At 39.5% G+C, this 27,152-nt stretch overlaps 4 protein-coding genes across 4 annotated transcripts; 3 read left to right on the top strand and 1 right to left on the bottom strand.

Moving 5' to 3' along the window:
• Positions 1 to 1,706, bottom strand: LOC106083662 (probable cytochrome P450 6a14). The gene is made up of 2 exons (XM_013246812.2): positions 548 to 1,706; positions 1 to 479 (listed from the first exon to the last, which is right to left on the bottom strand). Exons 1-2 carry the CDS (start codon positions 1,653 to 1,655, stop codon positions 52 to 54), a joined length of 1,536 nt encoding a protein of 511 aa, XP_013102266.2. The 5' UTR covers positions 1,656 to 1,706; the 3' UTR covers positions 1 to 51.
• Positions 1,707 to 8,645: 6,939 nt separating this feature from the next.
• On the top strand, positions 8,646 to 10,365 carry LOC106083663 (probable cytochrome P450 6a14). The gene is given in 2 exon segments (XM_013246813.2): positions 8,646 to 9,815; positions 9,871 to 10,365. Coding segments are annotated over 2 exon segments (1,530 nt in total). The 5' UTR covers positions 8,646 to 8,707; the 3' UTR covers positions 10,293 to 10,365.
• Positions 10,366 to 18,110: 7,745 nt separating this feature from the next.
• LOC106083639 (probable cytochrome P450 6a14) lies at positions 18,111 to 19,923 on the top strand. The gene is made up of 2 exons (XM_059368672.1): positions 18,111 to 19,266; positions 19,437 to 19,923. Exons 1-2 carry the CDS (start codon positions 18,162 to 18,164, stop codon positions 19,844 to 19,846), a joined length of 1,515 nt encoding a protein of 504 aa, XP_059224655.1. The 5' UTR covers positions 18,111 to 18,161; the 3' UTR covers positions 19,847 to 19,923.
• Positions 19,924 to 22,836: 2,913 nt separating this feature from the next.
• Positions 22,837 to 25,119, top strand: LOC131997621 (probable cytochrome P450 6a14). The gene is made up of 2 exons (XM_059368671.1): positions 22,837 to 24,048; positions 24,218 to 25,119. The coding sequence occupies exons 1-2, from the start codon at positions 22,944 to 22,946 to the stop codon at positions 24,625 to 24,627; spliced, it is 1,515 nt and encodes a 504-aa protein (XP_059224654.1). The 5' UTR covers positions 22,837 to 22,943; the 3' UTR covers positions 24,628 to 25,119.
• The last annotated feature ends 2,033 nt before the right edge of the window (positions 25,120 to 27,152 follow it).

The following is a 27,152-nucleotide window of genomic DNA, read 5'->3' as shown; positions in this document are numbered from 1 at the left end:
TGTTGTTATACTGGTTATAGTTTATATTTGTTCAAAGAGTGCTTATAAATATTAAAATCCACTCTCCAAATCGACTACCTTTAGTTGTATGCCATGCTTTGCGGCCAAAAAGAAGGAACCCTTGTCAATTTGTATAGGTTTTTCGGTCAAAGGGCAGCATTCAAAACGAAACCGCCTTAGCAAAGACACCAACCCAATTTTGGTTTGCATTTTGCCAAATCTTAAACCAATGCAATTTCGGGGACCATCACCAAAAGGCATAAAAGTACAGCTATGGCGTTGGCTGCAGACACTGGGCTCAAAATTGTCAGGGTTGAAGACATTTGGCTGGGGAAAATATTCGGGATCGCGATGTATGGCATCGGTGGGGATTATAACCATGGTGCCCTTCTCAATGACATGCGAGGAGTTGGCAATGCGATAATCATTTTTTGTTACTCTAGCCAAGTAGGATAAAGGAGCATAGAGACGCAAGGTTTCTGAAAATGAAACGCCATAGGGAAAGCAAATAAATAAGAGTAAGTCAACTTTTTGTTCAGATTCTTACCCGATATTACTTGATCCAAATAGCCCATGGCCTGTATAGCCTCAAATGACAATTCACCTTGATTCTCTTTAAGGGCGTTCACAACTTCTTCCCTTAATTTGTCCTGCAAATCTTGATGACATGCCAATTCGTATAGACAAAAGGCCATGGTGGTGGAGGATGATTCAAAGCCTGCTATTAAAAATGAAAATAATTGGGCAGTGATTTGTTCCAAAGTCAAACCATGAGACAAATCAATTCCTCGGCCTTCAGCCTTAAGCAATTCCTCATCCTGGGCCTTTAGCTCCAACAGCAAATCCATAAAATCTTTTCTTTTCTCATTATTTTCTAAACGCTGCTGCATGATATGCTGAACCAAATTCAGAAAATATTTTGTCATATCATCTTTGAAGAGTTTCATATGAAATTTCTTGGCTATAGCAGGATTGGTGAGTATGAATTGTTCCACTACTGCATGATGACGTTTATCGGTCAGCACAGAGTTACCCATCTTGCGAAATTCCTCTTGGGGGTTTTTAAGGCAATTGGAGTCTATGCCAAAAACGGCATTGCCTATGACATCGGTGGTAAAACGTCCACAGAGATCTTTAAGCTCCAACACCCCAGTAGGGCCTCTATTTTCTGCCATGGTCTTGGCAAAGCGTTCACCCACTTTAACCACCGTGGGAAACATGTATTTCATTTTAGATGCAGTAAATGTAGGAGTCAATTTATGACGCATGCAACGCCATTCTTCGCCCTCCAATGCTATCATGTGGGCCGACAAAGGGTCTTCTGCGGCATTATTGTAAACTCCACGATCCGGGAAGTTGGCAAAATCCTTTATCAGAATTAGTTTGATTAGATCCAAGTCCACCATCAACGCTGCTCTCTTCATGAACACATAGATGCCACCAAAGGCCTGGCCTTTGCTTTTAAAATGATTATACAATTGTTGATTGACATCTCGAAAATGATAGCTACTGCCCAGTCCCTGATAGTTTCCCACCAGCGGCAATGGTGTTAACTGGCATACACCTCTTCTCTGCCAATATGTGTGAAAGCTTATTAGATATAGAATCAGCACAATTACAACCATCAGTCCCAAAATGACGAATAATGGAAACATGGTTCAAGCGTTTCCACAAACTTTACTCTAGCATGAGCAATGGATGACTGAAGTCTCTATGGGTTGGGAAAAAGCTACAATTAATTTATTTTTATTTTCAAAGAGAATAAAAGTTGGCCGCCAAAAAATTAATTGCAAGTTGCCTCTAATTATGGCTATGTTCATAGTTTGAGAGCGAAAGAGAAATAGATATTTAGTTTTGAAACTCTTGTAAAAGTTGGAATTTGGTAAAAAACCAATAATTCCGTCTCACCTGGACTTATTAATCTGCCAATATAAAGTGCTTTTATTCCCCGAACCATTGCAAGGGTGTTATGTTTAAAAAAAAGCGCAATTTTTTTTGAAAATTTATTTTTTTCTTCAGAGATCTTTAAGAGCTTTATTAAATTACAGATATGTCGTAATCTACTTGTTAATACCTTTCATTTGACACCCATTTTGGCTATGTTAACAGCGTCAAAAATTCTCAAGACACCGTAGGTCCTTCCCGGGTCCAATTTTTGGAGATGTTTTTGCATACTCGTAATCTACTCCTTTATACCTTTCATTTGATGCCCATATTGCCTAGGATTGGGGGGTTAAAAATACCCAAGACCCCATAGATCCTTCCCGGGTCCAATTGTTGGACATATTCAGAAGATATTTGACAATAACCTTCATGGATTTTCTTATTGTCTAGGTCGGACCACTTTCCGGCTGTCTGTTGAAATCACGCTACAGTCTTTTTAACAGATATTGAGCTGAAACATTGCACAGATTCTTTTTTGTTCATAAGCAGGTTAAGTTCGAAGATGGGCTTTATCGGACTATATCTTGATATAGCCCCCGATTTAGGGTCTTAGCGCCATAATAAGCCACATTTATTATCCAATTTTGCTGAAATTTGGGACAGTGAGTTGTGTTAGGCCCCTCGACATCCTTCGTCAATATGGCCCAGATCGGTCCAGATTTGGATATAGCTGTCATATAGACCGATCTTCCGATTTAGCGTCTTAGGCCAATAAAAGCCACATTTTTTATCCGATTTTGCTGAAATTAGGGACAGTGAGATGTGTTAGACCCTTCGATATTCTTCGTTAATTTGGCCGAGATCGGTCCAGATTTGGATATAGCTGCCATATAGACCGATACGGCGACTTAGGGTCTTAGGCCATAAAAGCCACATTTATTATCCGATTTTGATGAAATTTGGGACAGTGAGTTGTGTTAGGAGGCCCTTCGACAACCTTCGTCAATTTGGCTCTGATCGGTCCAGATTTGGATATAGCTGCCATATAGACCGATACCGACCGAGTTTTGAATCGGCAGCCAGAAATTCTCAGTTTCACGATCTCTACCCATATCTTGATTATAATATGATCCCAACACTGACAGAGAATCTTTCTGCTCGTGCTACCAGCTTGATCATTAAAGCCAGAGGTGGATTGCTTGATCTGAATTCCAGGGCATTTCGAAGTAACACTACTGGCATATGTTCTATCTGTAACACAGATGAACCTGAAAATACTTTACATTTTATTGGAAAATGTCCTATTTTGAAAGAATTTAGGAAACTTTATTTTAACAAAATAAGTCTCGAAGAAAATGAAACATTAAACATACTAAATGGCACGAATCTTACCTCTCTGTACTCTTATTTAGAAAGCTGTATCAAATATAGAAAATTAATAATAAACTGTTTTGATGTTTGAAAATTATATAAATGATTAAATATTTTAACATGGCAAGCAGCATATGTGCTAAGCCATATATAGATTGTATGCTTAAGAATCAATATTATATACATGCATGTATTATTTTGTATTTCTTAATCAATCTATTAATAAATAATAAATAAAAATAATAGACCGATACTCCGATTTAGGGTCCTGAGCCCATGAAAGGCGCATTTATTGACCGATTTTGATGAAATTTGGGACAGTGAGTTATGTTAGGCCCCTCGACATCCTTCGTCGATATGGCCCAGATCGGTCCAGATTTGGATATAGCTGCCATATAGACCGATCTTCCGATTTAAGGTCTTAGGTCAATAAAAGCCACATTTATTATCGGATTTTGCTGAAATTTGGGACAGTGAGTTGTGTTAGGCCCTCCGACATTATTCTTCAATTTGGATCAGATCGGTCCAGATTTTGATACAGCTGCCATATATACCGATACTCCGTTTTGGGGTCTTGGGCCCATAAAAGGCGCATTTATTGTCCGATTTTGCCAAAATTGGGGACAGTGAGTTGTGTTATGTCTTTCAATATATTTCTGCTGTTTGGCCCAGATCTGTCGAAATTTGGATATAGCTGCTATATTGACCGATACTCCGATTTAGAGTCTTAGGAAAATAAAAGCCACATTTATTATCCGATTATGCTGAAATTTGGGACAGTGGGTTGTGTTAGGCCCTTCGACAACCTTCGTCAATTTGGCTCTGATCGGTTCAGATTTGGACATAGCTGCCATATAGACCGATCTCTCGGTTTTAGGTTTTGAGCCCATAAAAGGAGCATTTATTGTCCGATTGCGCCAAAATTTGGGACAGTGAGTTGTGTTAGGCTCTTTAACAACATTCTGCAACTTGACCCAAATCGGTCCAGATTTGGATATAGCTGCCATATAGACCGATCTCTCGATTTAAGATTTTGGGGCTATAAAAAGCGCATTTACAGTGAGACAGTGACATGCGTTGGGCCCTTCGATATTCTTCTTCAACTTGGATCAGATCCGTCCAGATTTTGATATAGCTGCCATATAGACCGATCTCTAGATTTAAGCTTTTGGAGCTATAAAAGGCGCATTTATTGTCCGATTTCGCTGAAATTTGGAACAGTGAGTTGTGTTAGGCTCTTCGACATTCTTCTTTAATTTTTCTTAGATCGGATCGGTGGATATATCTGCCATATAGACCGATATCTCGTTTTAAAGTCTTGGCCCCATAAAAGGCGCATTTGTAGTCCGATTTCACAGAAATTTGACACAGTGACTTATGTTAGGCTTTTCGACATCCGTTTCGTATATCGTGCAGATCGGTTTATTTTTATATATAGCTACTAAAAAGACCAATATTTTGATATACACAACTGAACAATGCCTTGAACTTTTTAGTATTTGATCCAAGTTGGAACATATTTCGATATTGCTGCTATGGGGTATAAGGTATACATTTTTCATTGGATTTTGACGAAATGTGGTTTACGTATATAAAGTCGAGGTGGTGGGTATCCAAAGTTCGGCCCGGCTTAACCCAACGCTTTTTTGCTCGTTTTTTTGTTATTATTTTGTTCGCGTTATTGGCAAAGATTTTTAATTCCATTTGGTATTAATTCAATACCAGATAAAATCTGGTATTTAAACCAAAAACAGATAGGTATTAAAAACAATACCAGTTAGGTTATAAATATAGTACCAAACGGTGCTAATCATTTTATGGTTCATCCATACAATCCGTTATTGTTTTTGCTTTACTATCAATACCGTATGGTACTGAAATGAGCACGTTTGGCATCAACTTTTCTCTGGATGCGAAGCCTACCACGTCGACTCAGTCTGAATGAAGATCGTGGATGAACGCCTAAACCTGTCGAAAGGACGGCGAAAATCATATCCTCGTGAAAAGAAGCGGCTATTACTGAAAGGAAGTAAGAAGGAAGTTAGTATAACTTCCGGTATCATAATGGGACACATACGGGTACGAGCTCACAGTCTGAGAAAAGTTGACAAAAAACGTGCTCATTTCAGTACCGAACGGTAAGGATAGTAAAGCAATACCGTATGGTAACAAAGTAATGCCGCATGGTATAGATGAAATAAAAAATGGTTTGTACCAGATTTAATACGCAATTGGTATTGGTTTCAATACCATTCAGTTACAATCTGTTTAACACAGCATCGATTACCACACAAGGTAGGTTATCATGTTTTTAGTAGACATAACCTCCGTAGAGTTTGTACTATTTCCATTTTCACCGCTGTCGAGTATTTGAACACATTTTTACGCGAACAAGTCGTATTAAAACATTTTATTAAAATAAAACAAATATTTGGTAATGGCGCTCATATTTTAAGTTCAACGCTAAGCAACACTGTTGCTGTGGTGACATGAATATAAGTTTGACGCTTTCATTTCTTAATAGCCCATTTCGTCTGGTATTAAATTGATACCAAAGGGTATTAAAAATATTTACCAATAACGCGAATAAAATTATACCACTAAAGTACCGTCCTTTTTCTATCAGTGCTTAGGTGTATGTCCATAGTAGCATGGGGCGGATTAATATGCACACCCTCTTTCAACCTAACCTAACCCACATGCACCTGCCTTATAGACCCAAATGCCTGTTAAGGACCTTAAGCCCGTAACAGGCGCATTGATTATACGATTTCGATGAATTTAGTAACAAAAAGTTGTTTAAGGCCTTCCGATATCCCACTCAAATATGGTTTTGATCAGTCTATATTCAGATATATAGCTGCCATAAGAACCGATCTGCCGATTAAGAGCCCAAAAAAGCTGCATATATAACCCGATTTTGTAGAAGCTTGAAATAGTGAGTTGTTTAATGCCTGTCAACATCCGAGTTGGATATGGCTCTGATCGGACAATTTTTAGTTATATCTGCCATATAGACCGATCTGCCGATTAAGGGTCTTCAGCCCATAAAAGCAGCATCTATCACCCCATTTCGCTGGAATTTGACTTTGGAATGTATTAAGCCTCCCCGTCATCCAACCAACAATGGCCGCTGTAGCGCAGAGGTAAGCATGTCCACCCATGACGCTGAACGCCTGGGTTCGAATGCTGGCGACATATCTTACAAATGTAAGAAACCGTACTATGTAAAAACCTCCTTGCCGATTTTTATACAGATCAGAGTTTATTTTTATGAAACTCCTATGATTTCTTAAAATGTGAATTTCCCACCAAATGTTGTTTAAGTTAGATTAGGTTGAAAAGAGTGGTTAGTAAAAATACTTCAGGTGATGGGTGTCCAACTTTCGACCCGGCCGAACATTTTTTCAGTTGTTTTTTCTTGTAAGTTGGTTTCATTTTGATGTCGTTTTTGTTGTGTTATGTCGTACTAAGTTGTATCTCTATCTGTTGTTCTCTGTCTTCTTTTCCCTTATTATACCCTCCACCATAGGATGGGGGGTATACTAATTTCGTCCTTCTGTTTGTAACTACTCGAAATATTCGTCTGAGACCCCCTAAAGTATATATATTCTTGATCGTCGCGACATTTTATGTCGATCTAGCCATGTCCGTCCGTCCGTCTGTCCGTCTGTCCGTCTGTCCGTCCGTCCGTCCGTCTGTCTGTCCGTCCGTCCGTCTGTCTCTCGAAAGCACGCTAACTTCCGAAGGAAGTTTGAAATTTTGCACAAATACTTCTTATTAGTGTAGGCCAGTTGGGATTGTAAATGGGCCATATCGGTCCATGTTTTGATATAACTGCCATATAAACCAATCTTGGATTTTGACTTCTTGAGCCTCTAGAGTGCGCAATTCTTATCCGATTGGAATGGAATTTCGCACAACGTGTTTTGTTATGATATCCAACAACTGTGTCAAGTATGGTTCAAATTGGTCCATAACCTGATATAGCTGCCATATAAACCGATATTGGGTCTTGACTTCTTGAGCCTCTAGAGTGCGCAATTCTTATCCGATTTGAATGAAATTTTGCACATAGTGTTTTGTTATGATACCCGACATCTGTGCCAAGTATGGTTTGAATCGTTTCATAACCTGATATAGCTGCCATATAAACCGATCTTGGGTCTTGACTTCTTGAGCCTCTAGTGTGCGCAATTCTTATCCGATTGGAATGAAATTTAGCACGACGTGTTTTGTTATGATATCCAACAACTGTGCCAAGTATGGTTCAAATCGGTTTATAACCTGATATAGCTGCCATATAAACCGATCTTGGGTCTTGACTTCTTGAGCCTCTAGAGTGCGCAATTCTTATCCGATTGGAATGAAATTTTGCACGACGTGTTTTGCTATGATATCCAACAACTGTGTCAAGTATGGTTGAAATCGGTCCATAACCTGATATAGCTGCCATATAAACCGATCTTGGGTCTAGACTTCTTGAGGCTCTAGAGTGCGCAATTCTTATCCGATTGGAATGAAATTTTGCACGACATGTTTTGTCATGATATCCAACAACTCTGTCAAGTATGGTCCAAATCGGTCTATAGCCTGATATAGCTGTCATATAAACCGATCTTGGGTCTTGACTTCTTGAGCCTCTAGAGGGCGCGATTCTTATCCGATTTGACTGAAATTTTGCACGACATGTTCTGTCATGATATCCAACTACTCTGCCAAGTATGGTTTAAATCGGTCTATAGCCTGATATAGCTGACATATAAACCGATCTTGGGTCTTGACTTCTTGAGCCTCTAGAGGGCGAAATTCTTATCCGATTTGCCTCCTATGACCATCAGCATACGTGTTTAATATGGTCTGAATCGGTGTATAGCCCTATACAGCTCCCATATAAATTGATCTCTCTATTTTACTTTTTGAGCTCACAAAGAGCGCAATTCTTATTCGAATTGGCTGACATTTTACACAGGTCTCCAACATATAATTTAATTGTGGTCCAAACCGGACCATATCTTGATATCGCTCTAATAGCAGAGCAAATCTTTTCTTATATCCCTTTTTTTGCCTAAGAAGAGATGCCGGGAGAAGAACTCGACAAATGCGATCCATGGTGGAGGGTATATAAGATTCGACCCGGCCGAACTTAGCACTCTCTTACTTGTTTTTATCTGCTAGGGAGCACACAATGTACCTGAGGTCTCCGAGTGAAGCTGCCTCATAACCAAACCTAACCATATTGCTCCTCAATTCCTAAAAAAGGCTATCCTCTCTGACTTTAATGCTGTGTAGTTAAAAATAAAGTCCGCTATAACCATATATCCATACTCTTTCCAAAATATTTCTCTTTAAGTGCAGTCAACCATCATTCCCGTTTTGTACTCCACTAAAAAAACTTTAGTCATCATTCACCCTTGGAAGAGGCCAGTCGTGCAGTCATATTTCGGCAACAATGATTTCATTGTTTGTTGTTCTGGTGCTGGTGGTGCCAGTTTTACTGGTTCTATACCAGATTAGCTTTTTTACCTATTGGAAGCGAAGAGGCATTTGCCAAGAAACACCATTGCCATTGGTGGGGAATTTTAGTGGCATTGGTAAAAGCAAACATTTTCGGGATATCAACCATAGATTATACAACTACTTCAAGAGCCAAGGAGTTGCCATCGGAGGAGTCTACATATTCATGAAGAGAGCAGCAATGATCTTGGATTTGGATCTAATCAAGCAGATACTCGTAAAGGATTTTGCTAATTTCCCCGATCGTGGTATGTTCAATAATCCCGAAGCCGATCCCTTGTCGGCCCACTTGGTAACGCTGGAGGGCGAGGAATGACGCTCAATGCGTCACAAATTAACTCCTGCATTTACATCGGCCAAAATGAAATACATGTTTCCCACAGTAGTTCAGGTGGGCCAACGTTTCGCTGAGGTAATGGCGGCAAATCTAGGCGAATCTGGTGTTGTGGAACTCAAGGATCTTTGTGCCCGTTTCACCACCGATGTCATAGGCAATGGGGTATTTGGCATTGCATCCAATTGCCTTCAGAATCCCCAGGAGGTGTTTCGAAAAATGGGTAAATCTGTTTTTACCGATAAACGCCATAATGCTGCAGTGGAGCAATTCATAGTCACCAATCCTCGCATAGCGAGAAAATTAAATTTTAAGCTCTTCAAAGATGATTTGACCAAATATTTTCTGGATATGGTTCGTCAGACCATGGATTATCGTTTGAAAAATAACATAAAACGCAAAGATTTTATGGACTTATTAATGGAGCTTAAGGCTGAGAATGAGGAATTGGCCAAAGCGGGCAAGGGCATCGATTTGTCTCATGGCTTGACTTTGGAGCAAATAACGGCACAGGTGTTTTCATTTTTAATTGCTGGCTTTGAAACCTCCTCGTCCACCATGTCCTTTTGTCTATACGAATTGGCAAGACATCCAGATATTCAGGATAAACTGAGGGAAGAAATTCTGCAAACCCTTCGAGACAATGAAGAAGAAGGAATGACCTATGAGAGTATACACAACATGGCATATTTAGAGCAAGTTATATCAGGTATGATAAAGTTTATACCAATTCCAATTCATTTTGACTTGAGGACTACTTTCAGAAACCTTACGCCTCTATGCCACTCTGTCCTACTTTGCACGGGTATCTCTAAATGAATATCCCATACCCAACAGCTCGCATGTGATTGAGAGAGACACCATGGTTATTATCCCCATAGATGCTATACATCGCGATCCAGAATATTTTCCCAATCCAAATGTGTTCAATCCGGATAATTTCGAACCAAGTGCATGCAGTAAACGCCATCCTTGTGCTTTTTTACCATTTGGCGATGGACCCCGAAACTGTATTGGTCTGAGATTTGGAAAAATGCAAACCAAAATTGGGTTGGTGTCTTTGCTGAGACGGTTTCGTTTCGAATGCTGCCCCTTGACAGAAACTCCTATACAGGTTGACAACAGTTCGTTCTTTTTGTCTTCAAAGAATGGTATTTTCTTGAAAGTGATTGATTTAAAGAATTAGTGAGCAACATATTGTGTGTAGATATTTTTTACTAAATGTACTTTGTGAAGGACAATAAGAATAAATGTGGATAAATGTGGTCTTAAATAATGTTTGTGGCTTGGGTGGTAATGATTGTCAGCGGTGGATATCCCCTCCTAATGCTGGTGACATATGTGAGGTACTGCAAACGCAAATTTTCCCATGAACATTCCATTAAGGACTAGAGACCACGATAGCGCAGAGATTTGCATGTTCGCCTATGACGTTGAACACCTGGGTTCGAATCCTGGCGTGAAAAAATGTGCAGCGATAGGTTACCATTTGAAACAAGTAACAACCTGTCAAGTTCAACCGGGCCGAATCTTGGGTACCCATCACCATGGATTGCGCTTAAAAAATTACCCTTATGAACTGAGTTTGTATTGGGTTGCCCAAAAAGTAATTGCGGATTTTTTAAAAGAAAGTAAATGCATTTTTAATAAAACTTAGAATGAACTTTAATCAAATATACTTTTTTTAACTCTTTTTTTCTACACTAAGCTAAAAGTAACAGCTGATAACTGACAGAAGAAAGAATGCAATTACAGAGTCAAAAGCTGTGAAAAACATTTGCCAACGCCGACTATATCAAAAATCCGCAATTACTTTTTGGGCAACCAATATTTGTGTTATTTTTGATCTCAAAAAGTCATAGATCGGTACTTAGGGGGACCTTTATAACCATATTGAACGATTCGGATAAAACTTGGCACTGATGTTGTAAGTCACAAAATAGACTTTTGGGCCATATTTAACCAAATTTCAGCCAATCAGGTAAAAATTTTGGCTTCTAAGGGCTGAAGTAATGACAGCCGAGGATCGGTTTATATGGGGCCTATATCGTTCTTGTCATGGATGTTGGAAATCACAACACAACTCCTTATTCCAAATTTCAGGCAAATCCCGCGCAATTTAAGGCTTGTAAGAGCTGAAGAAGTCAAATCCAGGGATCGGTATATATGGGGACTATATCTGTTTACTGATCAATTCGGATCATACTTGGCATGAATGGTGGAAGTCATAACACAAGTCCTTGTTCCGAATTTCAGGTGAATCAGGAGAAAATTAAGAATTCTAAGGGCGGAAGAAGTAAAATCGGGGAACGATTGATATGGGGGCTATATCCAAATCTGAAGCGATATGGCCCATATGTAATCTCCAATGATCTTCATCAAAAGGAAGTATTAGCGCAAAATTTCAAGTGGCTAGCTCTACGCATTCGACCGCTTTCGTGATTTCGACAGACGGAAGGACGTGGTTAGATCGACTCAGATGTCAGGTACCAGCCTGACAATGGCGAGTTCCCAGTAGGGAGCAACGTGGTGGCTGTGGTTTGTATCCATAACGCAGGTAGAGCGTAAGCTCGGCGTGGAGGGGTGCCGTGACCCATACATCGGAATGAGTTTTAGGTAGTGCTCCGCTCCTAACCAAGGAGGTGCAAAATGCAAATTTTGCCCATGAACATTCCACTAAGGAACAGGGGCAAACTTCTAACATATCAATGAGTGCAGTCCGATTAAAGTTTTTAAGCTCAATGATAAGGGGCCTCCTTTTTATAGCCGAGTCCGAACGGCGAGCCGCAATGCGACGCCTCTGTGGAGAGAAGTTTTACATGACATAGTACCTCACAAATGTCGCCAGCATTAGGAGGGGAAAACCAGCGCTGAAAATTTGTTTCTGATGGTCTTGCCAGGATTCGAACCCAGGCGTTCAGCGTCATAGGCGGCGGACATGCTAACCTCTGCCCTACGGTGGCCAAGGAGGTGAACATGTCCAAATACGTGGAATTAAATTGGTACTCATGTGTGGGTTACCACATGTGGGGGCATTGGTAGACGCATTGTATGCACCCTTGGGCCTCGCTGGTGTGGGCCGTGATGGCAGGTATCTGCGTTAAACTCGACATTCGTGTCGAGACGACCCAGTATATATACGCTTTATGGGGTCGCCGATCAATATTTCGAGGTTTTACAAACGGAATGACTAGATTAGGTGTAACAGAGAAAAGTGTGCTAAAATTGGCCGGGGTGAATCTTGGGAATCCATCACCATGGATTCTACTGAAATATGGGAGCTTTAACTGGTTATAGACCGATTTGGACCGTACTTGGCATTGTTTGCAAAAATTCCGCAATAGCGGACAAAAATTGCGGCTTATAAGGGCTCACAAAGTCCAATCGTGAGATCGGTTTATATGGGAGCTATATCAGCTTATAGACCGATTCGGACCGCACTTGGCACAGTTGTTGGAAGTCATAACAGAACACTCAGACTTCAGACTTCCAGGAGCTTAAGAAGTCAAATCGGGAGATTGGTTTATATGACAGCTATATCTGATTATAAACCGATTAGAACCGTACTTAGCACAGTCATTGAAAGCCATAACAAAACACCAGATGCAAAATTTCAGGCTTGTAAGCGCTCAAGAAGTCAAATCGGGAGATCGGTATATATGGGAGCTATATCAGATTCTTGACCGATTTGGACCGTACTTGCCACAGTTATTGGAATTCCTAATAGAATACTTCAAGCTCCAAATTGCCAAATCGGATCAATCAAATATCAAATTCGTTTTCTAATCTCAAATATTGGGTTGCCCAAAAAGTAATTGCGGATTTTCAGCTGTTACTTTAAGCTTGCTTTAGAAAAAAAGTGTAAAAAAGTATATTTGATAAAAGTTCATTCTAAGTTTTATTAAAAATGCATTTACTTTCTTTTAAAAAATCCGCAATTACTTTTTGGGCAACCCATACCTTTCATTTAAACGCCTTGTTGCAAAAGTCAGCAAATATGTCCGGTTCAGGGTATGGACCCTTAAAACTATCAATATCGAGATCCACTCCCTTAAAGTCCCAAAATTGTCATGGTGAGCAAATGCGTCCTATTTGAGCGTTGTTATGGTGGGGGGATGTCTCCTAGGCAGTTTGTCCCGAATGTTGATATCAGATTCGTGGTCTACTCCCAAATACCTATCATTTGAGCGTCATATGTCCATAGTCGACAAACATGATCGCTTTCGGGGGTGTTTTAGGGGATGGGCTGGCCGTTCAGTGACTTGGCCCTGAAAATATATATATATATCAGATTCGTCTTCTACTCTAAAATACTTCTTATTACAGCCCCATTTTGGAATGGTCAGCAAATACGTCCTATATGGGTGGTGTTATGGGGGTGGGGCTGCCCCATACAGACTTTTTCCCAAATATTCAGATTAGATTCATGCTTTACTCCCAAAGACCTTTCATTTGAGCCCCATATTGCTATTGTAGCAAATTTGTCCTCTTTGGAGGTTGTTTTTGGAAGAGGGCGCCGCCCCCCATTCTCATGGTCCCACTTTTGGATATCAGATTTGTATTCTACACTTAAATACCTTTTATTTGAGCCCCATATAGTCATGATCAGAAAATAAGTCCTGTTTGGGGGGTGTTTTGCTGAAGGGGTGCACCCCCAGAAACTAGCTCACTCAATTGGATACCAAATTCGTATTCTACTCGCAAATACCTCTCATTTGAGTTCCATATTGCCATGGTCGGTAAATATGTCCGATTTAGGAGTATTTTGGGTGGTGTTGTGTGGTGGCCCCATAGATACTTTTCCCGAATATTGATATCAGATTTGTGCTTTAATCCCAAAGACCTTTCATTTGAGCCCCATGTGCCTATGGTCGTAAATGTGTCCCCTTTGGGGAAGGTTTTTGGGAAGAGGCGGCCCCCCAAACACTTGGTCTCATATTTGCATATCAGATTCTAATTCTACACTCAAATACTTTTTATTTAAGCCCCATATTTCTATGGTCAGTAAATAAGTCCTGTTTGGGGGGTGTTTTGGGGAAGGGGTGGACCCCCAGAAACGTGGTCCCACATTTGGATATCAGATTCGTATTCTACTCGCAAAAAACTTTAATTTGAGTCCCATATTGCCATGGTCGGTAAATATGTCCGATTTAGAAGTATTTTGGGGGTTTGGGTGGTCCCCCAATCACTTAGTCCGACAATTGGATAACAGATACGTTTTCTCCTCTTAAATACCTTTCATTTGAGTCCCGTATTGCCATGATTGGTCTATACATATCTTTGGCAGGTTTTGGGGTGGGGCTGCCCGCCTAGGTACCCCATTCGGAATTTGGATACCAAATTTTTATTTTTAAGTTACTTTAAGAGGGTCTAATGCCCATAGAAACCTAATTTTTTATCCGATTTCGCTGAAATTTTAAACAACGAAATTTTAAACACTCCGATCTGAACCAAATATGGTTCAGATTGGACTATATTTAGATATCTAAATATAGCCCGATCTGAACTATATTTTGGTCAGATGTTGGTAGGTCTAAAACTTCTCACTGTTCAAAATTTCAGCGGGCTATATTTAGATATAGCTGCCATATAGACCGATCTGCCGATAAATGGTCTGAAGACCATAAAAGCTTTATTTATTACCTGATTTCGCTGAAACTTGCAAGACTGGGTTATTTTAAGCTTTCCAATACCTGCCTTAAGTATGGTTCAGATCGGACTATATATAGATATAGCCGCCATATAGACCGATCTCCCGATAAAGGGTCTGAAGCCCATAAATTTTTTTTTCTCCGATTTCACTGAAATTTTAAACAGTGAGCAGTTTCAGAGCTACCAATATCTGACCCAAATATAGTTCAGATCGAACTATATTTAGATATAGCTGTCATATATACCGATCTGCCGATAAATGGTCTGAAGACCATAAAAGCTTTATTTATTACCCGATTTCGCTGAAATTTGCAACACTGGGTTATTTTAAGCTTTCCAATATCTGCCCTAAGTATGGTTCAGATCGGACTATATTAAGATATAGCTGCCATATAGACCGATCTCCCGATAAAGGGTCTGAAGCCCATAAAAGCTTTACTTTTTAACCGATTTCACTGAAATTTTAAACTGTGAGCAGTTTTAGACCTACCAATATCTGACCCAAATATAGTTCAGATCGGGCTATATTTAGATATAGCTGCCATATAGACCGATCTGCCGATAAAGGGTCTGAAGACCATAAAATCTTTATTTATTACCCGAATTCGCTGAAATTTGCAACACTGGGTTATTTTAAGCATCCCGATATCTGGCCTAAATATGTATTAGATCGGTCCATATTTAGATATAGCTATCATATAGACCGATCTGCCGATAAAGGGTCTGAAGCCCATAAAAGCTTTATTTTTTCTCCGATTTCACTGAAATTTTAAACAGTGAGCAGTTTCAGAGCTGCCAACATCTGACCCAAATATAGTTCAGATCGAACTATATTTAGATATAGCTGTCATATATACCGATCTGCCGATAAATGGTCTGAAGACCATAAAAGCTTTATTTATTACCCCATTTCGCCGAAATTTTCAACACTGGGTTTTTTTAAGCTTTCCAATATCTGCCCTAAGTATGGTTCAGATCGGACTATATATAGATATAGCCGCCATATAGATCGATCTCCCGATAAAGGGTCTGAAGCCCGTAAAAGCTTTATTTTTTCTTCGATTTCGCTTAAATTTGAAACAGTGAGTAGTTTTAGACCTATCAACATCTGACCCAAATATAGTCCAAATCGAACTATATTTAGATATAGCTGCCATATATACTGATCTCCCGATAAAGGGTCTAAAGACCATAAAAGCTTTATTTATTACCCGATTTCGCTAAAAATTGCAACAGTGGATTATTTTAAGCCTCCCGATATCTGACTTAAATATGATTCAGATTGGACTTTATTTAGATATAGCTGCCATATAGAACGATCTCCCGATAAACGTCTGAAGGCCATAAAAGTTTTAATTTTCATCCGATTTCGCTGAAATTTGGAATAGTGCGCAGCTTTAAGCGCCTCAACATCCCACCGAAGTATGGTAGAGATCGGACTATATTTAGATATAGCTGTCACATAGACCGATCTGCCGATAAAGGGTCTGAAAAGGCATTAAATTCGGCTTTACTTGTTTTAGTATTAACAAACTTTCTTATGGTAGTGCTTATGCCTAGAAACTCCAACTCCTTCATTATTGACTTCAGTTTTACATTATTGAAAGCACCTTCAATGTCAACAAATGCTACCATTGTGTATTCCTTGACATTGAGAGAGCCCTTGATGCGGCCGACTAGGTCGTAAAGGGCTGTTTCAGTGGACTTGTCCCTTACTCTTTGCCTGTCTTGGCAACATCATGCCAAGGCGATATCCAGGGATCTTTGTCCTAAGATTTGTTTTTATCAACCTCTCTGTAGTCTTTCGCCTTCGTGTGGTAGGGTTTTCCTGCTTTCGGAATGAAAGTGACCTTCGTGTCCCTCCATCTCACAGGTATATACGACATATTGATACAAGCAGAGTATATCTCCCTAAGCCAAGAAGCCAGTCTGTCGGACACAGCTTATAATTCAACCGGTGACACTTCATCAGGGCCTGGCGACTTAAAGGAGTCGAAACTTCTTATCGCCCAAAGGATTTTCGACTCAGACACAATTTCCCCCATAACCTACGACGAACCAATGGCAACCTCTTCTGGTGACACATTGTGCATTTAGACAGTTTCCCGGGAAATATGTATCAACGAGAAGTTCTAGTGTTTTCTCACTAGACTTTGTCCATACATCCTCTGAATTCTGAATCTATCCCACCGTAATAGATCTGGAGGATAAGATCTTCCTTAGCTAAAACCCACTGAATAGCAATAAAATAAGCAAATTTTGCCGAAAACAATGAAATTTTTAAAATTCTGGGGCGTCTAAATCTCTTCTAGGCGGTGCTTAGCCGACCCCCAGAGGCCTTTCTATGCTTTCGATCCCCATATAAACCGATCCCCGGATTTTACTTCTTGAGCCCCTACAAGCCACAATTGTCATCCAATTGGGCTAACATTTTGCATGATGTATTTGTCAGTGTGTTAATCCTGCCCAACATAACCTTTTTAAGCTCCCAAAAAATCCGATTTCCCGATTAGTCTTCTATGGACCCTAGAAGCTTTAATATTTGCCTGATTGGGCACAAGTTTGCTACCTTAAGTCCACATAAGTCCTTCAAGTGATTTCATTTGTGCGAATTTGTACCAGAATCCATGGTGGTGGGTTCAAAAATTTGGCCCTGCAGAACCAAGCACGTTCTTACTTGTTTTAAAAGTGTTTGCTGATATCAGCAAATTTATTCTTCTGGGTGTGGTTAAACTTTGTGGTTCAAGTTCAGCAAAATCGGATAATAGGTAATACCTTTTATGGAATCTAGATATTATTTTGGCAGGTCAGTCTAGGGGAGAGCAATATCCAAATATAATTCTTTTTCTGCTGTACCAAAATTTGAGCTGGAATAGTCTAGGGGAGAGCAATATCCAAATATAATTCTTTTTCTGCTGTACCAAAATTTGAGCTGGAACAATAAAGAGATTGCGTTACATTTCAGATAAATGTATTAACTTTTAAATGCTGCAAGACAGACGGGCGGATGGACAGACACAAAAACATATTCTTGGAATTTTGCTAGGATCAAAAATATATTCACGGTGAAGATTTTGCCATAGACATTTCGGATGTTGCAAACGGATTGATAAAATGAATATCCCCTTGCTATGGTGATGGGTATGCAAATTGCTTTGGCATGACACAGCGTAAATAAACAACAACAATCGATTAAATGTTGTTTACGCTGCATTACTCTCTCTCTCTCTCTTTCTCTCTCGCTCTCCCTCGCCCCATCAAAAGCTTAGTTCTCCCATGTAAACAAAAACTTTCTCTCTTTCTTTAACATTTCAATGTCTATGTGATCGGAGTCTTGAATTGATACAGAATAAATCCAGTTTTAAACAGACAGCTACTTGATCAACTGTACATAGCGGCAAACATGATATTGGCTACCTTAATTGTTGTTGGGCTTATCACTCTGCTGACGTACTTGTACACCTTATACAGCTATTGGCAGAGACATGGTGTGCCACAGGAAATTCCCTTGCCCATATTGGGTAACATGAAAGGTGTTGGTACTTCAAAACATTTTCGTGATATTATCCAAAGGCTTTACACAAAATTTAAGGGTAAAGCTGCCATAGGAGGCTGTTATGTCTTTGTAACCAAGGCAGCCATAATACTGGATTTGGAGTTGGTAAAACATATACTGATCAAGGATTTTTCAAACTTTCATGATCGTGGAGTTTTCAATAATGTACGCGATGATCCTCTTACTGGACATTTGGTCACGCTTGAGGGTGAACAATGGCGTGCCATGAGAAATAAATTGACTCCGGTCTTTACCTCGGCCAAAATGAAGTATATGTTTCCAACAGTGGTCAAAGTGGGACAACATCTGGGTGAGGTGGTTGCTGACATGTTAAAGAAAGCCCCTGAAGATACGATTTTGGAAATTAAAGATCTATGTGCCCGTTTTACCACCGATGTCATTGGTACCTGTGCCTTTGGCATTGACTGCTGCAGCCTCAAAGATCCCAATGCGGAATTTCGTCGTAAAGGAAGATCCATATTCACCGAGATGAGACATCATCCTTTGGTGCAACAATTCATGTTCACCAATCCTAAAGTGGCACGAAAATTACGCATGAAATTCTTTACCGACAAAGTTTCCACATTCTTTTTGAAAGTCATACGCGAAACTGTGGAGTATAGGGAGAAAAATTCCATAAAACGTAATGACTTTTTGGATTTGCTGATTGAGTTGAAGGCAAAGGACCAAGAATTGGCCAGAGAATCGCAAGGCATAGATTTGTCTCAGGGTCTAACCATTGAGCAAATGGCAGCTCAGACTTTTGTATTCTTTTTGGCTGGTTTTGAGACTTCCTCGACCACCATGTCATTTTGCCTGTACGAGTTGGCACGTCATCCTCAGATACAAGAGAAGCTGCGACAGGAGATTTTGAAGAATTTAAAGGAAAATAATAATGAGGTGACCTATGAGGGTCTACATGGCATGGAGTATTTAGATCAAGTGGTTTCAGGTGAGACTGTAAACAATAACATTTATTTTTTAATAAAAATTTGAAAACTAAAGTGGTAAAGAGCAAGCCTTCTCTGCCTTTCTGTATAGCAAACAGTGCTGCAAACTGGTAATCTGTTCATAACTCATAAATCTAACAATTATGAAAATTTTTATTTTCTTCCTTTGCAGAAACATTGCGCTGTTATCCTGTTCTGCCTGTTCTTATGCGCACCACCAAATATGATTATCGAATTCCCAAAACATCTCTGACCATAGAGAAGGGAACATCTGTTGTTATTCCCGTGGATGCCATACACCATGATCCCGAGTACTATGAACAACCAAATGAATTTAAGCCAGAAAGATTTACAGCCAGTGAAAACGAAAAACGCCATTCTTGCGCCTATTTGCCCTTCGGTGATGGTCCTCGCAACTGTATAGGCATGAGATTTGGCAAAATGCAAACTAAGATTGGCCTTGTGGAGTTGTTGAGACACTTTCGCTTTGAGAGTTGTCAGCAAACGGAAATTGTTATGGATAATAAGAATTTGCTGGTGACAACAGAAGGGGGCATTAAATTGAAAGTTACAGCGGTGTGATAAAGACTCATTTTATGGTAATCAACATTCTTAACAACATCATCAAAATTTTGTATGAATAGATAATGTGGCCACTAGATTTGATTTTTATTTAATTTTTTTATACATCGCTTCGATTTTTATACCCACAATAGAATGGGGGTATACTAATCAAGTCTTTCCGTTTGAAACACCTCGAAATATTCATCTTAGACCCCATAAAGTTTAAATATTCTTGATGGTCTCGACGTTCACAGTCGTTCTAGCCACGTCTGTCCGTCTGTCGTAATCACGACAGCGGTCGAACGCGTAAAGTTGCAAATTGCAAATTTTCCCATGAACATTCCACTAAGGAACAGGGGTAAACTTCTCACATATCAATGAGTGCAAGTTAAAGCTCAGTGATAAGGGGCCTCCTTTTTATAGCCGAGTCCGATCGGCGAGCCGTAGTGCGACACTTCTTTGAAGAGAAGGTTTACATGGCATAGTACCTCACAAATGTCGCCAGCATTAGGAGGGGCATACAGTTGGTTTATCAGGGGCAGATTTGCAGCAACAAAGTGCGGCCCGAATCGGTCTACAACCAAATATACCTCCCAAATAAACCGATCTCCCGATTTGACTTCTTGAGACGGTGGATTTCAGTCCCATTTGGCTGAAATTTAGCATGCAGTGTTCTGCCAAGATTTGCAGCAATCAAGTGCGGTCCGAATCGGTCTACAACCAAATATACCTCCCATATAAACCGATCTCCCGATTTGACTTCTTGAGCCCATGGAAGCCGCAATTTTTGTCCGACTTGTCTGAAATTTAGTATGCGGTGTTCCGTTACGACTTCCAACAACTGTGCAAAATACGACCGAAATTGGTATGAATCCATGGTGGTGGGTTCCCAAGATTCGGTCCGGCCGAACTTAACACGCTTTAACATGTTTTCATACTCATTTCGTCATTCTGTTTGAAACTCCTCGAAATATTCGTCTAAAACCGCATAAAGTCTATAAACTTTTTATCGTCGTGACATTTTAAGTCGATCTAGCCACGTCTGTCCGGCTGTCTGTCGAAAGCTTCGAACTTTTGCAGAAATAAGGCTAGCCGCTTGAAATTTTGCACAAATAGTTCTTATTAGTGTAGATACGTTGGTATTGGAGATGGGCCATATCGGTCCATATTTTGATATGACTGCTATATAAACCGCCTATATAAACCGCTTATAGTTCTTATTAGTGTAGATACGTTGGTATTGGAGATGGGCCATATCGGTCCATATTTTGATATGACTGCTATATAAACCGCTTATCCGAATTTGGCTGAAACTTTGCATGAGTTGTTCTGTTATGGTTTTCAACAAATGTGCTGAGTATGGTTGAAATCGGTCCATAACCTGATATAAACCGTTCTGGGGTCTTGACTTCTTCAGCCTCTAGAGGGTGCAATTATTATCCTGTTGTGAAAAAAATATCTTTTTTTCAACCCACCAAGCCAAATAGCTCACATGCATCAACTTATTAACATTTTTCCTACCGGTCATCATCAACTATTCTCATCAAAATTACTCCAACAGCTTGTCATCAACTCATCGAACAACATTACCGCAAATACTTTCATAATTATTTCAAATCTATCAAGGCCAAACTGGTCATTATTATCATAAATAACATCATTAGCTTTTATTTCTAACTTCTCTAAACTATAACGTTTTTCTATTTATTGTATTTAAAATTAGCTCTGCAATATGCGTACTGATCTGCGTGGGCGTTCACATTACCCCTCTTGCCTCTTATGTGCATACTTATACTCCAGCAGCTTGTGCGTCGCCACCCCCTACTGCAGAGGCTAAGCATAGGCCTAGTTTGATATAGAGCGTAACAACAACCACATATCTGGGATTACAGAATAGCAGCACGCAGATCAATACGCCTATGCATAAACACACGCACTTTAGTATTTTTGCTTTACATTGCGAATGCATGTGGAACGATCAAACCATAGCTTGGGATTCCAATAAATGACTCCCAACATCAAACATGCTGGAACTAAGTTTGATTGGACATACATGCATTCGCCACATAAGTTGGTTTATTTTCATGTAGCATATAATAAGTAAATATGTACGATACATAAATTTTCTATTAGATTTTAAGCCTTTTTAACTTTTGTTCTATTTTAAAACTCTCTACTTTTTGGACCTCCAAGCGATCAACATCGATAAGTGCTTTGACTTATAAATTGTGTAACCTTTTTCCAAACTTTGCTGTTTGAATAAATTAGTTCTGTTCTAGCCCTTTTGTTTGAAAAGAAGAAGTCACGTTGTCTTTTTTGTGACTCAACAACAACGAAACCTATTTTCTTGAAATATTCTCCATAAAGAATGATCCTATGATGAAAAACGGGAAAAGTTTGACAAAGATATAATGCGTCAAGTGCCTGGAGTTAACACAACATCAACCAAACTTTCCTTCAGTCTTCATGCTGTTTGTATTTTAGCAGTTTAGCAGCCGGATGTCCTACTCTTTATCATGGTATCCACCATACGTTTCATGGTCTTGAGAGAACAGACGTAAGGCTTAAAGGTCTGTAAACCTTTGGCGTCGCATAACTTGCCTTGACGGGCTTAGGTATAAATACCACTCTTGTCTCCTGCCAGGTTTTCGGAGTATATGCGAGTACTAGGCACGCTGTCAAACTATTGGCCAGATGAGGCGCCAGATAGTCGTCCTCCTTTTGTAGTAACGCCGGATATATTCCATCAGGTTCGGGTGAAGCTCCTCAAGGCTTCCTCGATCATAAATTCCGTTATGATATACCTTCGATCAACCTCATTATTCCAAGATTCAGTTGTCTCTGCTGTCATTCCCATGTCGTCGTGCCAACGTTTCAGTTTGGACATGGTATACAATAACAATCGACTAAATGTGGGTTTGGCCGAATTACTCTCTCTCTCTCTCTCTCTCTCTCTCTCTCTCGACTTATCAAAAGCTTGGTTTTCTCAAATAAACAAAAACTTTCTCCCTTTCTTTGATATTTCAATGTCTATGTGATCAGACTCTTGAATTGATAAAGAATAAATCCAGTTTAAAATAGACAGCTGCTCAAACAACTGTAGATAGCGGCAAAAATGATATTGGTTACCCTAATTGTTGTTGGGCTTATCACATTGCTGATGTACCTGTACAACTTATACAGCTATTGGCAGAGACATGGTGTGCCACAGGAAACTCCCTTGCCCATATTGGGTAACATGAAGGGTGTTGGTACTTCAAAACATTTTCGTGAAATTATTCGAAGGCTTTACACAAAATTTAAGGGTAAAGCTCCCATAGGAGGCTGTTATGTCTTTGTAAACAAGGCGGCCATAGTACTGGATTTGGAGTTGGTAAAACATATACTGATCAAGGATTTTTCAAACTTTCATGATCGTGGAGTTTTCAATAATGTACGCGATGATCCTCTCACTGGACATCTGTTCACGCTAGAGGGTGAACAATGGCGTGCCATGAGAAATAAATTGACTCCGGTCTTTACCTCGGCCAAAATGAAGTATATGTTTCCAACAGTGGTCAAAGTGGGACAACATCTGGGTGAGGTGGTTGCTGACATGTTAAAGAAAGCCCCTGAAGATACGATTTTGGAAATTAAAGATCTATGTGCCCGTTTTACCACCGATGTCATTGGTACCTGTGCCTTTGGCATTGACTGCTGCAGCCTCAAAGATCCCAATGCGGAATTTCGTCGTAAAGGAAGATCCATATTCACCGAGATGAGACATCATCCTTTGGTGCAACAATTCATGTTCACCAATCCTAAAGTGGCACGAAAATTACGCATGAAATTCTTTACCGACAAAGTTTCCACATTCTTTTTGAAAGTCATACGCGAAACTGTGGAGTATAGGGAGAAAAATTCCATAAAACGTAATGACTTTTTGGATTTGCTGATTGAGTTGAAGGCAAAGGACCAAGAATTGGCCAGAGAATCGCAAGGCATAGATTTGTCTCAGGGTCTAACCATTGAGCAAATGGCAGCTCAGACTTTTGTATTCTTTTTGGCTGGTTTTGAGACTTCCTCGACCACCATGTCATTTTGCCTGTACGAGTTGGCACGTCATCCTCAGATACAAGAGAAGCTGCGACAGGAGATTTTGAAGAATTTAAAGGAAAATAATAATGAGGTGACCTATGAGGGTCTACATGGCATGGAGTACTTAGATCAAGTGGTTTCAGGTGAGTATCTAAACAATAAAATTTATTTTTTATAAGATTTTGAAAACTAAAGAAGTACAGATCAAATCTTCTCTGCCTTTCTGTATAGCAAACAGTACTGCAAACTGGTAATCTGTTCATAACTCATAAATCAAACAATGATGATCATTTTTATTTTCTTTCTTTGCAGAAACGTTGCGCTATTATCCTGTTCTGCCTAGCCTTTTGCGCACCACCAAATCTGATTATCGAATACCCCAAACATCTCTGATTATAGAGAAGGGTACCACCGTTGTTATTCCCGTGGATGCCATACACCATGATCCCGAGTACTATGAGCAACCAAATGAATTTAAGCCAGAAAGATTTACAGCCAGTGAAAACGAAAAACGTCATTCTTGTGCCTATTTGCCCTTCGGTGATGGTCCTCGCAACTGTATAGGCATGAGATTTGGCAAAATGCAAACTAAGATTGGCCTTGTGGAGTTGTTGAGACACTTTCGCTTTGAGAGTTGTCAGCAAACGGAAATTGTTATGGATAATAAGAATTTGCTGGTGACAACAGAAGGGGGCATTAAATTGAAAGTTACAGCGGTGTGATAAAGACTCATTTTATGGTAATCAACATTCTTAACAACGTCATCAATATTTTGTATGTAGGGTTGCCCAAAAAGTAATTGCGGATTTTTTAAAAGAAAGTAAATGCATTTTTAATAAAACTTAGAATGAACTTTAATCAAAGGCTTTATATAGAAAATGTGGCCACTAGATTTACATCATTTCATTTTTTTTAATTAATTTTCTAATAAAATAAATATGTATGTATATGCAGTTAATTTTTGTACATCCAATTTAACTAATTCTAGTATTTTTCTAAACAAATTGCTATCTCCCTGACTGACCGGCTTGTATTCCAAGATTGCATACAAATAACATAAACTTTCCACAAAAAAATCAAACGCCCATAAAATAAGCAGCTAAATGTATACATATTCATAACCTTGGACTTGTGTGTGCCGGATTTTTTTTAATTGAATCTAAAGTCGGTTTGTTTACAAAATAAACTGTTGTGAGAAATGCGAGAGAGCAAGAGCGAGAGAGATCATCCTAATTGTTCTTTCAAATTGTTAATTATTTTTGTTGTATATACACACATTTCTTTTCTTTCTCTCTCTCTCTCCCTCTCTCCCTTTTTCTCTCTTCATCTTTTTGTGAGATTTGCAAACAAAAATTCCAAACAATTGTTCAACTATAGCTCTTCAAAGCTTTCGTATGAGCAAACACCCTACATGCTTGTGGCAAGGCATATTTGTTCAACAAAACAGAAAAACAACTGAAATTGATTGCCTTCGATGAATAATCTTTCAAATACAAAATTTCAAGGCAAAATTGGAATGAAAAAGAAAAATTAAATACCGAAGTGACAAATTTTGGGGCCTGCCAAAAGGCGACCGAACAATCTAGGGCCTTAATTTCTTTTGCATCCGATCTCGCTAACACCTAAGCTCAAACCAAATTCCATAGGGATATCTCTACCCGTTGTCACACGTCATATTTTTGTACCCAGCACCGTAGGATGGAGGTATACTAATCTAGTCATTCCGTTGGTAAGACCTCGAAATATTCGTCCAAGACCTGATAAAGCATATATATTCTTGAACGTCTCTACGTTCTGAGTCGATCTAGCCGCATGAAATTTGGTACAAATACTTAATATTGATATAGTTTATTGGGGCTTGCAAATGGACAAAATCGGTTCAGATTTAGAAATAGCTCCCATATGAACTGATCTCCCGATTTGACTTCTAGAGCCCTTACAAGGCGCAATTTTTTCCACTTTGGATGAAATTGAGCACGGAGTGTTCTGTTATGACTGCCAACAACTGTGCCCAATACAGTTGAAAACGGTCCATAACCTGATATAGCTCCCATATTAAGCGATCTCCCGATTTGACTCTTGAGCCCCTGGAAACCGCAATTTTTGTCCATTTTGGTTCACATTTTTGCTTTTCGCAATCTGTAACGACTTCCAACTACTGTGCAAAGTACGGTCTGAATCGATCTATAACCTAACATAGCTCTCATTTAAACCGATCTCCCGATTTGACTTCTTGAGCCCTTACAAGCCGCAATTTTTGTCCGATTTCGGCTGAAATTTTGCTCACAGTGTTTTATTATGACTTCCAACTACTGTGCCAAGTATGGTGTGAATCGCTCTATAATCTGATATAGCTCCCATTTAAACCGATCTCCCGATTTGACTTCTTGAGCCCCTGGAAGCCGCAATTTTTGTCCGATTTGGCTGAAATTTTGCATACGGTGTTCTGTTACGACTTCCAATGTCTGTGTAAAGTACGGTCCGAATCGGTCTATAACCTGGTATAGCTCCCATATAAACCGATCTCCCGATTTGACTTCTTGAGCCCTTACAAGCCGCAATTTTTGTAAATATGGCTGTAGTGTTCTGTTACGACTTTCAATAACGGTCCAAATCCGTCTATAACCTGATATAGCTCCCATATAAACCGATCTCCCGATTTGACTTCTTGAGCTCTTACAAGTCACAATTTTTGTCCGATTTTGCGGAAATTTTGCATGTGGTTTTCCGTTATGACTTCCAACAACTGTGCTAAGTACGGTTCAAGTCGGTCTTTAACCTGATATACCTCCCATATAAACCTATCTCTAGATTATCTATGTTCGGTTCCTAAAGGTTTAATTTTTGCTGGTTTGACAGAAGTTTGGTATGTAGAATAAAATTATTGCCTTCAATTAAATTTATTTTGTATACATTTTTAGCAGAATTCATGATGGTGGGTTGCCAAGATTCGGTCCAACCGAACATAGCACGCTTTAACTTGTTTTCACCAGTTTTTTCTGTTCTAACACACTGTGGAACATTGTTATGGGGTTAGCATCGCAGCATAAACCACAAGCTGTACGAATCGTATAACGGTATTGGCATTGTTGCAAATTTGCCCATGAACAGTTCTTTAAGTGTGGTTGGTGGGTTTAGGGGGTGGTATGGGTCCCCAGAAACGTGATCCCGTAAATGGTTATGAATTTCGTGCCTAACTTTCAAATACCCATATCGGTAAATATGTATGTCCGATTTAGGGGTGTTT

Source organism: Stomoxys calcitrans, chromosome 5, assembly GCF_963082655.1.
Source record: "Stomoxys calcitrans chromosome 5, idStoCalc2.1, whole genome shotgun sequence".
In the NCBI taxonomy this organism is placed as follows: Eukaryota; Metazoa; Arthropoda; class Insecta; order Diptera; family Muscidae; genus Stomoxys; species Stomoxys calcitrans.
Note: the sequence above shows the minus strand (reverse complement) of the source record. Positions and strands in the feature narration are given on the sequence as shown.

Bases quoted from the DNA above. Each gene is read 5' to 3' on its own strand.
- LOC131997621 (XM_059368671.1), top strand. From the start codon at position 22,944: ATGATATTGGTTACCCTAATTGTTGTTGGGCTTATCACATTGCTGATG. The intron at 24,049-24,217 runs GTGAGTATCTAA...CTTTCTTTGCAG, and splicing joins CTTAGATCAAGTGGTTTCAG to AAACGTTGCGCTATTATCCT.
- LOC106083662 (XM_013246812.2), bottom strand. From the start codon at position 1,655: ATGTTTCCATTATTCGTCATTTTGGGACTGATGGTTGTAATTGTGCTG. The intron at 480-547 runs GTAAGAATCTGA...TTTCATTTTCAG, and splicing joins TTTGGATCAAGTAATATCGG to AAACCTTGCGTCTCTATGCT.
- LOC106083639 (XM_059368672.1), top strand. From the start codon at position 18,162: ATGATATTGGCTACCTTAATTGTTGTTGGGCTTATCACTCTGCTGACG. The intron at 19,267-19,436 runs GTGAGACTGTAA...CTTCCTTTGCAG, and splicing joins TTTAGATCAAGTGGTTTCAG to AAACATTGCGCTGTTATCCT.